This window comes from Homalodisca vitripennis, chromosome 4 (assembly GCF_021130785.1).
Source record: "Homalodisca vitripennis isolate AUS2020 chromosome 4, UT_GWSS_2.1, whole genome shotgun sequence".
Lineage (NCBI taxonomy): Eukaryota > Metazoa > Arthropoda > Insecta > Hemiptera > Cicadellidae > Homalodisca > Homalodisca vitripennis.
Window position 1 is genome coordinate 162,272,757 of NC_060210.1, and position 16,254 is coordinate 162,289,010.

The 16,254-nt window shown below is 31.5% G+C and overlaps 1 protein-coding gene across 1 annotated transcript in view; it reads right to left on the bottom strand.

Annotated features, from left to right (window-relative positions):
- Positions 1–13,617, bottom strand: part of LOC124361255 (apoptotic protease-activating factor 1-like) — a 74,660-nt gene extending 61,043 nt beyond the window's left edge. Inside the window, exons 1-6 of the mRNA XM_046815301.1 lie at positions 13,606–13,617; positions 11,980–12,219; positions 10,141–10,275; positions 7,821–7,984; positions 3,609–3,765; positions 1,977–2,088 (exon numbers count right to left, since the gene is read on the bottom strand). Coding sequence (XP_046671257.1) covers positions 1,977–2,088; positions 3,609–3,765; positions 7,821–7,984; positions 10,141–10,275; positions 11,980–12,219; positions 13,606–13,617 — 820 coding nt within the window. The remainder of the gene's footprint in view (positions 1–1,976; positions 2,089–3,608; positions 3,766–7,820; positions 7,985–10,140; positions 10,276–11,979; positions 12,220–13,605) is intronic.
- Positions 13,618–16,254: the final 2,637 nt, after the last annotated feature.

Sequence of the window (16,254 nt, forward strand, 5' to 3'; positions counted from 1 at the left end):
AAAAAGTCAGTCTCGCTGTGTTTTTTAACCGTAGACTTGGCCGCGGACTACTAACCTGCATGAAAAAGTCAGTCTCGCGGTGTTAAAACTGTCCCGGCGGAGTATGAAAACAGACTGCGAAAATCAGTGACCTTTACGGCTTCCTCTCGCGATTTAAAAGTGAAGCCAATGTCGTACAATTCTGTAAGATGCGTCAAATTAAAGCTCTTAATATTGGCAATCTATTGGTTACATTTTTAAATATTAAAAAAATTTCGAAATAATTTTGATTATTGTTTACATTTTACATAGCGTTTACAATGACAAGAAAAAAGTAGTAAGCGAGGATTTTTTTTATTTTTTGGTCAGACAAAATTTGTCAGCGAGAAAGTTGTGTGAAAATAGATGAATATTTTTTTTGTAATTTATCATTTTTTTATTGGAAGTTTAGTTTAGCCTGTAGTAGCGTATGAAGTGATGAGTGAACGTTTCTGCCGGAACTGTAGTTGGCGCATTGGCTCACTGATAACGTATTAACTCAATAAATTAGTTTATTGTGCAATAAAAATACCTTTACGAAAGAACCAAGTTAATTTAACTAATTTATTAGTTTTAAAAAATATTGTGGGTTTAATTGTTATTGCAATTATATACTTTATCCGTAGCAATAACTGTATTATTTACAACGGTGTTCAACTCACTGTTGTTCACTCGGTGTTTACTCACTTGTATTCTATGTTTAACTAACTATTAATATTGAGCAATTAAAACAAGTATAATGATTGCATTGAACTTTTTTTCATTAAAATAATATTCTTTAATACTTACAGTACTTTTTTATTAAGATATTGTTAAGATAATTGTATACTAATTATTTTTTCAACCACTTTGTATTTATATTTTGTTCATGATTTGTTTAACCCCATCATATGTAACTAATAAATAAAACATAAAAAATTTCATATAATTTTTGCATATAGTTTTAATTACTCTCAACTTAATAGTTCCGTTTTCACTTCTATCGGCAGTCCCACGACTGCTACTGTTTTTTTTATTCAGCATTGTTCAAGGAACATTTTTTACATAATATAATTAAAACAAAAAAATATCCCTACTCTACCTCTTCATGAAAAACATTTTTTTTTACAAAAAAGAAAAGTTAGTTCAAAGTTTTTGATATGTAAAATTGTTGTTGTTAATGATATGTAAAATCCAAAATATAAAAAAGAAAGAGCATTTAATTCTGAGTAAAAAGAAAACAACACGTAGTTTGTAAGGTATTTATTTTTACATGTGGTAAACTATACAAAAATCATACACTGACATTCGACAGTGTTACTTACCAACAAAAGTTAAGTACTTCAAAGCTCACTTGGAATTGTACAATCTTGTAACTATTAGTTCATATTAAATTTTTATTTTTTTTTTGTATTTTTTTATTATATATTTTTTTAATTATGTTCTGATTGAATGTCTAAATCGGAATCCTCATCGTTGCTTATTTCATGTTCAACTAGTTTTCGAATGTCACTTTAACGATAGCGGAAATTACGATCCATTATGTAAACAAGCACAAGAAAATTACTATTATTGTGTCATATACAAAACCATCATTACAACGAACTCAAACAAAAAATAAACCAGACAGAACACCATGCAGCTGACAAAATAACAATAGCCGAATGAACCAGTTGACTCATCGCTGCGCGCGCGCAACTAGCGTGGTACGCGGGAGAATGTAAACAAGCAGTTCAGAGATTATAAAACGTATGGACGTGTAACGAAACGATAAAATTATTTATTAGTGTATTATTTATATAAATTGAACCTTCCTCTTTCGATTGGTATCAATACTGATACTCGTTGATCGTGTTTTAAGTACGTAATATTGAGAAATAAAAGTCATATTAAAACGCCCGATATCGGGCGTTTGCCAGTTCCAGGGTTAACAAAAACTAAATCTAAATATCTTATACAAAATTATGTGGCACATTTACCTTTTCCGTTTAAGTGTATTAGTTTTGCTTGACTAGGCAGATTCTCCACAGATAAGCCTACACATGAAGCGAGATGAAACAAACTTTCTTCTTCAGTAAAGCCTTCATTCACCTAATATAGAAACATTACTTGAACCATCTAACAAATTAATATCTCAATGTTGAATGTAGTATGATTTAACTTAAATTTAAACACTAATATTTATTATGAAAGCATTAAAAGCCACTTGTTTCTAATTCCAATTAACATATTCTAACCATTAATAATCAAATTAAAAATGTCTTTATTAATGAGGCGTAGTTAAGACTGTCAAGCCCTCTCTACCACTCAGCCTTAACGGTTAACATAATTCAGTAAGTAAAGATGGATAAAATAACTTAAGTAATTAATTCAATATTTTTCTGGTAGGAAAATTCATGCATTAAAGGTGTCATATTCACCAAATGGGATAAATAGTGATATATCTTACTATATAAAAAAAGTTATTATTGAAGGGTAATATCCATAATATTATAGAGAATATGCGTAAAATTATTTGTCCTTGTCTGTAATTAATTTAACTTTCAAGTCATGCTTGATTAAGCAAAACATAACTTATTCTATATTTTTAAGTAAACACAAATGGATGAGAATGAATTTGAAAAATATCTTTGTTAAATATCTAACAATTTAATCATTTATTTAAGCTTTATGTGTTTGAATTATTAAAATTACTAATCAACTGTCTCAATTTTTCCTCTTTTTATCCCTTAAATCACTGTTTAGGAAGTTTAGAGACTATCTAGTGCCTGAGACCCTGGAGAGTAGATGTGTCGAGGCCAAATCTCAAATCCACTGAGTCCTTAAAATAATTCGGATTCAAGAATCACAGATGAGATTTGAAAATTGGATCTTAAACCTGCTAAGATTTGCTATATCACTAATTATTGTACAGGATTCATGTTCATTTCCCAACACATTCAGTCCGGCAATATAGGGGCAGGTGAAATCTTCCTAATGCCAAACTGGTAAAAAAATAATCTTGTTCAAGAAAAATATAGTCTTGAGTATTGCATCCGTCTGTCTGTTGTGATTATCAATCAATAGTAGCTAACAGGGAAACAGAAATGCGCCTTAGCAGAGGCAATTTCTCTGTAGTATGACCATTGTCATTGTTTGGCACTAATAGTGGTAGACACAAAAATTGGAGATAGTCAACCAAAATATAGAAATAACATGATTTTATAAACAATATTTGGATTTAAATTTACATATTCTACGCATAAGTTGACGCGTTGGAGGACGTCTATTCGGGAATGAGAGTTGATCAACAGTATGCAAATTACAGATTGCTAAAACCTGTTTTTGAAATATTTAATGTTTGAGTATAGATCAAATTTGTTAAAAAATTATAATTTTTGCAGTGTGTATTTTCTATATCTATGTATGCGCATTGCAATGAGTTAGCTGAATCTACTCACAGACAACAGCTGGGTGGTATCTTATGAATAAACAATCGTTAAAACATGTTAGTGTCATATTGAAAACCACTCTAAAGATAAGTTAATTACCCTTGATTTAATCAGTACCAAAATCTAACAAAACTAATTAATACAAATGTAGTATCGGTGTGAGTATTATTTGAAACTTACTTTTATTGCTTTGTAGCGATTGCCTTGCTTGTTCATGACATTTTCATCATGTGTTGTAACTAATGTTTTACACCCGATATTCAAAGCTTCAATTATCTCTTCTGAATTTACACCATCTAGCACCAATAACCCCTCTTTGAATCTGCTTTCATGAAATCTACAACAACACACATAGGATAGTGTTATTCAATATTGTTTGAAACTAATTTATATTGTTTAGACATCACAGACCCCTAGATTACAAAATATAAAATATAGTGTAATCCAGGTAAATTAGCATTCGCATTGTCTTACCACGATTGAGAACACTACGATGTGATAGTCACGATCTCTAAGCACGGTGAAGCAACCGAGTTTTCTATTCAAAATTTTTCTCTCGTTATCTTGAGACGTGTGTTGTTTGTGAGATAGTTTTTTGATGAGACAATGAGAATACCTCCTCGCTTATATTACACTATATTTTGTATTTTAAATGTCTCTTTTAACAAAATTTCTTTGGATTATATAACAGACCATTGAACTATAAATAAAGTGTACAATATAGAAATAAGAAATATATACTGCACATCTTAAAGAATTTTTCTTTCAAAAGTCAGTTAAAATTTAGAAAAAGGAACCAAAGAAATGTTTAATTGAGTTGCCTCAGCTTTCTTTTCAAGAAATGGTTGACATAAATAACAATCAATAATGCTGTAGATGGAGCTTATATTGGTCACTGTTAAATTACATTAAAATACAAAACCAATATTTAATACATATTATTGTGAGGCCTTTCGATATCCAAGATACCTTCATCAGACACATCACAAAAACTTTTTGTGATGTGTCTGATGAAGGTATCTTGGATATCGAAAGGCCTCACAATAATTATGTATTAAATATTGGTTTTGTATTTTAATGTAATTTAACAATCAATAAGGTCTAAAGTGGAAATTATGTTATATAATTGTTTATAAGTAATAAATAAGTTATGATATTAAAGGGTAAGTCATAAGTCATCTTTATTGCACATTAAAATACATTCATACTGAACAGGTGCATTGTCAATAAATACATGCTAAAATATAAATAAAGTTTATAGGAAAGAGATAGATTAAGTAATGAAATATACTGGCTAGGTGTTAAAACTTTACAAGACAATAAATTAAAATAGAATACAACAGGACATAAAGTTTGTTATTGACGGAAAGTTTGAAAGAACATGTTATAACTGTAAACACAGTTTTTTGTATAACAGTATAACATGTTCTTGTAATAGGGAATACATAGGCAAGACAAAAAGACCACTAAATGTGAGAATTAAAGGACATAAAAACAATACGAAAAAAGGAATAGTGGAAAAGTCTAAAATTGCTCATAATCCTTAAGTGACGAGTCTAATTTATTTAGAAGCAGCAAAAGCTCAGATAAAATATAGGTAATTTACTTGAGAGTGTTTTCCTTAAAATTATTTGCTTAATCAATGTCCATTTGCAGATCATTTTTAATAGTATTCTTCTTGTTAGAGAGATAGTTCTCTTTGTAGCTATCACATGCAGAGGTTCTGTAATTTTCATACGCCACTCTTCAGTCCCGAAGAATATAACGCTGACTTTGTCAGCAGAACTTGCCTGTTCAATCGATTCAATATAAGATGGCCATGGAGCATGCCCCCTTATTTTAGCGAAGACTTTCTGGGCAGTATAAAACGTCTTATTTATAGTTATAGTACTCACATTATAATCAAGGATTATGAGATAAGAAAAAGAAACTTTATATGAAGTAACTCTAGAAAATATGCCTATTTCTGTTCAGTCTATTGGTATTTAGGACTTGTTAGTTCAAAGTATGGAGATAAACATATACATATACAAATTGTTGAAGAAAAGAATAATTATTGTAATTATAGACAGTTGAACAAAAATATCAATAAATAATAAATATTTTTTTGAGAAGCAAAAATTTAAACTTATGTCAGCTGGAATTGAACCAGATATCTACAATTTACAAGTCCTTGACTTTACCACTCGTCAATCAGGTATGATGTCTTTGAGCCTGTTAAAGATGTATTAGACACATCACTGCCAGTGATAATCTTATGATAGTCAGATAAACAAAGCAAAGGTTCTGATCACTTGCATATCAGTCCTTATCTCAAGACCCTTCTTATCTGCTGTAGGGAAAAGATATAAATGTAAAAATAATTATGAAAAACTAAAATTTAGCACCTTGTTGTGAAATTATTCAAAAGTAAAAACTGTAATAATGATGTGGCTTAAATACTGGTCACTTTCATATACAACTTTTATAATAATTTTACAGAAAACAAAACTATATTAAATAAAAAAGAAAGAGCACATAACCTGCACAACTGGATATCCCAGTAGTCTGCCAATTAATTATTACACACGGTACATCAAATAATTACAATTTTCCTACGGTTCAATATTGGTTATTTTCACAGTCATAATTATTCCTCTCAGTAAGTTTTAACGTATCCCAGTGATTATTCTGCGATAAACATAACAGACTGTATGAGGAAGGTTTGGCCTCGTGTTTACCAAATGAAAACATTGATTCTCCAATTAGTTAACAAGAATAGCAATCCCCATGATAGATTTCTTGCTAAAATAAATAAATTATGCATGTTTATTTTCTTGCTTATTCTAATAACAGTATTAAGTTTCAATGTTTTATTATTTTTTTGCAGGTTTAATATTCTTTTTCAAATAACTGTACCAAAATTTTGACACGAACAAAATTTATATATGGAGAACTTTTTACTATTTGATCAGAAACGTTCACCAGAAAAAAATTGTTCAGTTAACTAGAATTTATTTTTTAGATCTAAATTTATTTTTCTATAGCTTATAAGGTTTATCCTATACAACTTATATCTTATAGACATAGACATAGACATAGACATAGACATAGATATTTATTTGTACAAAACGTTCTTTACATGTTTTTTTACAATAGTGAACTGGTACATTGTCATAATATACAATACATACTAAAGCCTTATAGTAATTTTATTATGTCTTATAACCTCGCCTAAAGTGCTGTGTTTTTCCAAACCATCATGGCCCTACAGTTTACCACACATTTGCAAAAAAAGCTGCATTCCTATTAACAATTCTAATCGTCTTAACACATTGCTCTGATATATTTTTTACTATAACAAATGTACTTTAGATCTATGTAATAATCTATGTTATACTGTAAAAATATTGTAAACTTTAAAGAAATATATTGCATTACATTTAGTGTTCAATTTAGTATTCAAATACAAGGGCTATCCAGAAAGTAGATTACGTTTTGATATAAACAAAAAACGGTAAAAGAAAAAATTTGTATTATTTACATTAGAAAGTGACACTAAAATACATTTTTCCAACACAGTCACCATACAAATTTAGGATCTTATCATAGCAGTAAACTAGTTTTTAAATTCCAGCTTTATAAAATTCTGGTGCCTGAGACTTCAACCAGGTAGTCATACACCCCCGCAGTTCTAAGTCGTCGCCAAAGGGCTGAGTCACAAGCCAGGTCTTCATTGCTGGAAACAAGTGGTAGTTGCTGGATGTAAGGTCCAGACTGTAAGGTGGATGTGGAAATACCTCCTACACAGGACTTCTCGAGTCCAATTTGTCGGGTCTGGTTGGGCTATGTTGTGCAAAAACATTTTTGAACAACATTCCTCTATGCTTGTTTTGTATTGATCTTCTTAACTTTTGCAAGGTTTTACAATACCTTGCAGAATTCTGCATGTTCTGCTTTCTTAAAGAAGAAGACCTTCTTTCCTGTCACAAAAAACAGCTGCCATCGTCTTCCGTGCTGTCTTGTAATTATATATTAACAGCCTTTAATAATTTGGCTCTCAAGTAGCAAGTGTCTAGTTAATAGAATAGCAAAATTAGTTTGTGGAAACTCTAAGAGCAGATCTGAAAAAAATTGTTAATGCACTTCATAGTGCATTTTGACATCCTTTTAAGCTTAATTCAACGCGAAATGATAGACAAAGTTAAGATCTATCTCACACAAAAGTCGAATGAAGCTGACGTTTAACATTGTATATTCATATAATATATATATATATATATATATATATATATATATATATATATATATATATATTATATACATAGAACAAATTATATACTTATAAAAAAATCTAAATAGCTCTATTACAATCTACTCAACAGTAAATGGCCTTAAAAGAATTTCATATACCTTTTATATAGTTTTATCTTCAAGGTTTTCAAATTTACAGTTTTACCATCAGTTACAAGATCTTCATTGCAAATTCTTTCATTTAACTGTATCATTAGACCAAGTAATTCATTTTCATCCCCAGTGTATGCTTCCGGACCACAACTCAGCCATATAACCTTGCCCTGCAAATCAAAATCTATTAGGATAAGCTATATTTAGACAAGGCATGTCCACTTGACAGCAGAATTAACATGATTACATGAAATAAAGTTATCTATTAAATAATAATCTGCAGAACCAGTTGGTGTGAAATGACCTTAAGTTTTGCCCTATAAAAACAATGTTAAATTTCAAAGTCTTTTAAAACCTTATTATTAGTCATAAAGGTATAGGAGATGTCTCATTTTAAAGATGTGAATAAAATGTATCAAAACTCCTTATAGTGTTTTTTTTTAATATTTACAAAAATATGAAATTTCTTTTCTGAGTAATAAATTACATTTTTTTCTGAAAAGGGTTTAGATGCATATCTTTAAAATGAGACATCTCAAATACTCTACACCAAAAAATAAGGACATACAAGTGTTTAAACTTATAACATGTTCTTATGGGACTAAAATAAAGATGGCCACAAAGAGAGCCAGCTCTTATATTATAAGTGTCTGATGTTGAAGGCAATACTAAAAAGAAACTTAAAATATTTGTACTATAGTTTTTATATTGTATTAAAAGTGCTTCCAATAATCTCGTAAAATAAATATTAAAAAATAAGTGTTATGGATCGATTAAGATTTTTGAAACCATCGAATTTATCTTAATTAAAGTAACTGTTATAGAAGTTTATAATTAATTTTAAATTGTTATAATTATATAAAATAACCATTTGAATGTGGGGAGTCCTCAGATTGTGATTGTTAACAGCACAAAATAAATGCGGCTTCGGTCTGTACAAAGTATTTACATCCTAGTTTCAACTGAGAAAATTTTACAGAGAAAAGAAGCTCCTCAGTGATTATTCAAGTGACAATGTTTATGTGGGGAACTGTGCACAGTCACCATAGGTAAGGAACAGCTGGCAATTGCTTCATTATATGGAGTAGAAGATTATGATTTACTCGACTAAACTTAAATCCAATAGAGCAGTGGTTCCCAACCTTTTGTGTTTGGCGACCCACTTCCAAATGTTTTTTCACATTCGCGACCCATCCCTCACCCGTGATTTTATATATACATATGTATATTATGTATATATAACATTAATATAAAATACACATGATTTATATTTATATACGTGTATAGAATAAAAAATTTAAAATGTAAATAAATATGTACACAGCTTAGTATTGAAAACATAGAAATAGTTTATTGATTATTCAAGATTACAAATAATTTTTCTATAATACTAGTGTGACTTCTGGCATTGTTTTGACTGAACAAGTAATTCAATGTCAGGATTAAAATTAGATATTTTGAGGCGTAAATCACTTTCAACGTCCACCAGTCTGTTTCTATACTTATTCTTGATGTGAACCAAGGTTGAAAAGGCACGCTCACAAAGATATGTTGTTGAAAAAACCATTAGGAATCTCATTGAAAATTTTGACATCTTGAGAGTGGGATACTCGGAGAAAAAGGCAAAATTGGGAACACTGGAAGTAAGAAGAGCAAGAAGGAAGCTAAGAATTGAAAAAGAACAAAAAGACAAGGAAAGAGAAGGTGTTATGCTGCTGGTTAGATATGCTAAATTAAAATTTTAAACAATTTTAATGTAAATATTAGTGTTAAAAAAACTTTGACAGCAATTTTCCGAAACCTGTTTTACATTACCGTCAAAACTCAAAAACTATTTGTGCTACAGCTACAAAGTTTTTACGAGTTACTCAGGACACATATAGCTGCAATGTGAACTACAATCATAAGGGTGAGTAACGACATTTTATTGTGTACTGAGCTTCCACCCTCCTAGAAATACGTGGCGTTGGCCGCGGACGCGGATGCGTGTCTGGTAGTTTGACGGGATTCGAGACCGTCGCTGCATACGCGGACGTTCATACTATGGATGGATGGACGCGACGCCACGGCAGTGTGACATGGCCTTACGAGTGACAGTCACGCCGTGACCCACCTTAAATCCGCCCGCGACCCACCGTTTGGGAAACGCTGCAATAGAGGAACAAAATGTAAGACGCAACCAGGCAAACCCTATACAATATAAACATCTCTTTGTAGTAATTTATTAATTGCATTACTGATATAATAATATTTCTCAACGGACCTAACATGTGTCAGTGTATTAAGTTCAATACTTAAGATTACCAAAAATAAGAAATTCACAAACCTCAAAGTTTTCAATAAGAAGGTCATGATTTAGTGCTTCAGAAGCCAGAGTGGACTTGCCGCAGCCACTCATGCCAATCAGTACTACATAATGGCCTTTCTGTAGTTGTCTCAGTTCAGCTCTCGTTTGATTCAACTGAAACATGGAATAGCATCAAGTGAAATTTTAAAAGTGTAAAACAGTCTAAATGTACCCTTTTATATTTGTATCATTCACACCTAAATTAGCTATAGTAGCGAGGATTGATTCAATCTGAATGTTGAGTTTAACTCCAGTTCACCTTCCTTTTAGTGAGGAACATTGTCTGAAGCTGAAAACGAACTCTCAAACGACATCAGAGACACTAGACTACAAAATACAGTGTAATCTAGGTGAAGAGGTCTCAATAGTCTCAACTGGAGCTAAACTCAACATTCACATTGTATCAACACTACAGGCTACACAATAGCTACATTATCTGTAGAAAACTGGGTTGGTCCACCATGCTTTGGCATGATGTCTGAAACATCATAGTGCACTCAATTATGCACATGATATAATACAGGTAGTGCAGTTATCAGTCCTGCTCTTCCAGCACTATGGCCTGACTTTTCTCCTTATTCTGTTTGATAAGATGTAAACCGTTTTACATGGACGGGATTAAGATTAATCCATGTAAACCCCCGTGGGGATGGACAGTATGAAATATTACAATTTGACAAAGAACAACAAATTATTATTCATATATCAACAGAAAATAGATATGAAGTAAACAAATTAGAAGGGAAAATCAAAAACAAATTTAAAACAACCAAACAAACAAAGTACAAGTTTATGGAAATACTCTCCTTACATTCAAAATTTTGTTAAATCAATTAACAAAACTATTTAACAAACAAAAATGTTAAAGTAGCGTACAATTCAAACCAAAAGACTTTATCAAAAATCTACACAAAATCTCAGCCAAAAGATAAGGACCGACACAGAGTGAATAAGTTAAATTCAATGATTGCAATCAAGTTTATACAGTAGACTCGATAGTCTGACATACAGAACCTGAACCCAGCCAGATCATAGAGTATTATGGATTACGGAAGATATTATTATAAAATTACTAGATAACCTCTTAGATAAGATTAAAAGAAGGTAAAAACAGTGTAAATGTGTTGAAAAAATGACAAATTATTTTTTTTAATACAAACGTTTTCCTGTTTCCAAGATTCAGTTGAGATGGTTTTTATATATAATTTTCAATATTATATTTATTTTTCAAAATACCATAAATCGGTTGGTAAATGCCATTTGAAAATTTCCAGAGATTATCACTGTTTATGTATCCAAATAATCACTCACTTTTCACCTACAGTTAAGGTCACATACTTATGTTTTAGAAGACTGAGAGTCCATTATGAACACAGGACACAATCAAACCACTCACCACCAACCACTCATCACTTCAGACAAACCAATTCAAATAATTAACCCCCTTTCCACTCATTCCAGAGGAAACATGTTTATAATGAAAATTATACAGTAAACTTCCTGTATATTTTCTGATTTTAACTCATGGAAAAATGTAAAAACTCTCCAGGAAATTCTATCATGAAGGTGATTGCAATAGTCAGATTTCAATATATTTCTTAGTAGCCTAATAGATTTAATTCAAAGAAATTATTTAAGGATTCCAAAACATAATACATAAACGGCCATACAATTCATTTTTAAGAGGGCTCTTTGCCAGGGGCATTGTAATCAGTCTTTTATTGTAAAAACAAACGGTCCAATCAATTTGCAAATTTTTTAGTGGTTAAGAATTTTAATATTTCACTGAGTAAAGATCATGAAATTTTTGTAACTTACCAAAACTGTACGAGAGACATTTCTCCGAGGAAGAGCAGGAATCAAGTTCTCAACCACAGCTTCAACCCAGGAAGCCTTCTTTGATGAAACATTTTTCAATGATTCGTTTAATTCAAATTCAACCCATGGATACCAATCCTTGAGGGAATCTATAAGCTGCTCTAGGCCATCATTTTTATCAAACAAAATATTTAAAAGTAGTTCATTTTTCTTTTCTTGAGGGTCCTGTGGAAAAATATACTACCTTACATTTCATTTTATGTACACTAACAGAACTATTCCAAAGATAAAAAATTAGTTCTATTTTCTATTTGACGTCTATGTATACCAATAAATACTTATATGTTATTTCTCTAGCATACAAAAGTACACCTATATAAGTATCAATGTGTTAGGAACACTGCTTGGTAATTCTGTACTATTACTGCATCAACTTCAATTTGGTTTATACTTTCCATACTGCTTTCTAATACCAATTTTAGGTAATAAAGTAAAAGAATACTAGAAATGTGGAAACATGAATTGATTCCAAAGCAAGCAATAACAAGGTTCAAAATCGCCTAGTCTACTACCTGCCGAACTTACCCAAGAGATCAGAATAATCAACTGTGGTAACCCCTAGCCTTTTGGGGATAAGCCCATTTATCATGAACCTCTTTGAGACCTATCATAATCCCCTATTTTTTTAAAGTTGTCCGATTTTTCCTCAATTTTTTTCTGATATAGTGGTTTCCAACTAAATTGTTAGGAGCACTCCCAACACCTGGAGTCACTTTTTGCACTTAGTCAGTGAAGGTTAGATAGTTTTGGAAAGTACTCTCTGACAGTGATTGCTGATGTATTCCCATTGTTAGTTTATCAAGCAAACTTGCTCCTATCAGCTGATGCAAAAACTGTTTTAGAGTGGGGAAGTTTGTATAGATCCTTTTCGATATCTGTGCCCAGATCTGCCACTTTTACACCATAGCTCTAACTTTATTAAGAACTCAGAATAGATCAATATGATTTCCCTATAGACTTTAATATAAAACATTTAAATAGTCAAACACATTAATGAAGTAGATGCAAAGCAGAGAAAACTCATTTAGGAAATTTGTATATCACTGCCACTAAGGCAAACATTACTTTGTCCTAAGGACAAAAGATCTGATCAATGTGAAAAAGTAGTTGGTCACTGTCACTACCTTTTTTGGTACAACAAAGAAAACCGCCTTGATTGAAAAGGCCTGGTTCTGATGTAATTCACCACTTTTATGATTTTGTTAAATGTAGTTTGCATTGATTCTAGTAACTATCCTACTACCAGAGCTTTAAAGTGAATATAAGTCTTATGTTGACAGCATTTGAAACTACATGTTATATACAAGCCTATCTGTTTTATTTCTAGCCTTCGAGTTTGTCCCATCTGTAGATATACATTCACTTTTCTCCCAAGTAATGACATATTTACCAAAAAAAATTCACCAAGTTCTGTAATAATTTCATGGACAGTTGTGTCAAGTAATTGCCATGAGAAGAGACTGTCCATATTACCCAGATAAAACAAATAGAGACCAACATTGCTGATTGTTGTAAAGCAAACATAGTTTTTTTCCCATACATTACAGTATCATCAATATTACTTACAAAATCTTCCATACTCAGTTGAGCATTGTTATTACATACTCATAAGTTTAACAGCTGAATCAGCCATCAGTCTCTTGTATATTACTACAACTTATGGTAGTATCGACTCTTCAGCAATTTTATGATGTTTCCCAAACTTTAATAAGAGTTGCCACACTTCATATGAATCCAAAATTTCATTTTCATTCAAACATAATCTAACAGTTGTTGTCATTATCTTTTTGCTCTTTTAAACTCACTGAACTCGTAGTTTTTTTATCTAAAGAAAACACTTCTACAATCCTGATGTTTTGTATCCAATCAACTTTTTCAGGTTTCATGTACTATTAGAATAGTAAGTTGCCTATTTCAAAACAAATTAAATGCTTATATTTGAAATTTGGGAACATATTCAGCCATTGTATATGTGAGGTCAAACATATCATTGATGTAATGACTGTTTCTTTAGATTCATTGAAAACACTTGAAAACTAACTTGTGCACACCACAACCAACCTTTCACAGACCAATTAGCAAAGACCTGTAGATCCCTGAAGGTCCACCAATTGGGAAATACAGTTCTAAAACCTGCGTTTCAATGCCTAATTTCTACAAAACATAAGAAATTCTACAAATCTCTCCAACAAGGGAAGGTCAGAAAACCCCAACCAAATGTTGTAACAAGGGGTGAAGTTATATAAATATTTATAGTAACTCCACACAAATGAAAAAGTACAAATATGTAAGCATAGAAGAGGCCATTAAAAGAGCCCATGTACTATAGGTAGGCCTAAAGGCCCCTATTCAGGGTTCCATGGCCTCAAAAGTAAGTTTTCTCACCCCCTTCCCCCTCTCACAATAATAGGGGAGATTAAAAATGTTTTATTAATTTTCTAGTAAATATAAATTAAACACGTGTTTTGTAAAAGAATGGTAAAAAATTAAATTTAGTTTTAAAAATGGAGGGAAATGGTAAGACACTCCCAAAGTGAGGTCTTTTGGGCGTGTTCAACATGGACTTTTAATGACTTCCTCTATACTCCCACATTTTTGTGTTTTCATTTAAGTTGAACTTTTGATACACGAGTTTGATAATCAATCACAAACTAACTATTAGAGCTATAATAGGGAAATTATATTAAAATGTATCTTTTTTATTTCTGCATTTAGCCGTTCAAAACAAATTATTTATATACAAGAACTTCCAGTTTTTGTTGTGGTACCAGTTTTTGGCACTTTTTAACCAAACTGCAACTAGTGATTACAATTACCATGAGGCAACAACACCCTGGGCAGTCTGGCAGTTTGAGTATTCATATTTAATTTACTGGATGTTAAAAATTAAACTCATTCAATAATGATTTACAAAATAATACATCCAAGATGACTTTAAGAGCTCCATAACAAGACCAATGCTAAATTTGATAACCACTCGCTCAATAATATTTAAATATTAACTTAACAACAAGTGTATAACATTGGTATCGTACGAAGGGTGGTTTATGGGAATGTTGAGTTCAGCTCGTTTTCACCTTCTGTTCACCCCCCCCCCCCACCCCCCCCCCCCCCCACCCCCCCCCCCCCCCACCCCCCCCCCCCCCCACCCCCCCCCCCCCCCACCCCCCCCCCCCCCCACCCCCCCATAATACAATCTATCCAACAGAGTATTGTATATAAAACTCCTAATTACTTATTAATGGTGTATTTGTCTTATTTTTGATACTCTAGATTAACCATCCCAGAAGAAGAACAAAATGAAATATATGCTGAGGTGTATTCAGAACTTCATAAGCAAGAGTTAAGTAGGAAGAAAATGAAAAAGAAGAGGGAATTTGTGAAGCCAAAGAAATCAGGTTGATCAGATGTGTACTCTTGAACATATTATGTAAATAAATAGTTTGAATAGATCAAATATTAATATTTTCTTTCCAAAGTTCATTTTGACAAAAACTCCCTAGATAGTTGATTTATTTTGAATTACAATAATATAAAACATCCTTATTTAAATAAGTGCAAACTAAAAATATTACCAACATATATTTTATCTCAAATGCGTATGAAGATATACTGTTTAGTACTATTATCAACAATTAATGTTGTAATATCATGGCAGTTAATAGAATAAAAACAGTATCAGTAAAACAAACGAAACATTTTAATTTTCCAAAATTTTTATTCGTTATGTTCTTTAACCCTTTCCGTCCCAGCGTCCGGTTTTCCGGACGTTCGTAATATGTTCCAAAAATCCCAGCGTCCTGTTTACCGGACGTTCGAAAAACACCGCAAAAATCCCAGTGTCCTGTTTTCCGGACGTTAAGTAAAAAATTTTTTTTTATGTTTATCACCTCAGAATATTTATATAAATGTTTCGGAATAACATATACTGTTATAAAAACGTCAATTTATTACGCTATAATGTTTTATTATTGCACAACAACTTATTTACTTCTTTCTCTTTGTGTTGCGTCATCAACTGTGATGACTTTTGTCAGCTGTATTTGTTTGGGTTTCATTCCAGCTTGTTTAGAGGTTATTCGTGTTTCGTTAGTGAATTGATTGTTTTTGTGTGGTGAAAGGAATTGAAATGAAACGTTGTAGGTCACCAATTAGTGATAATACAATATTAGTAATCGTATTTTTGATGAGATTGACGACTTGTTTGATATCGTG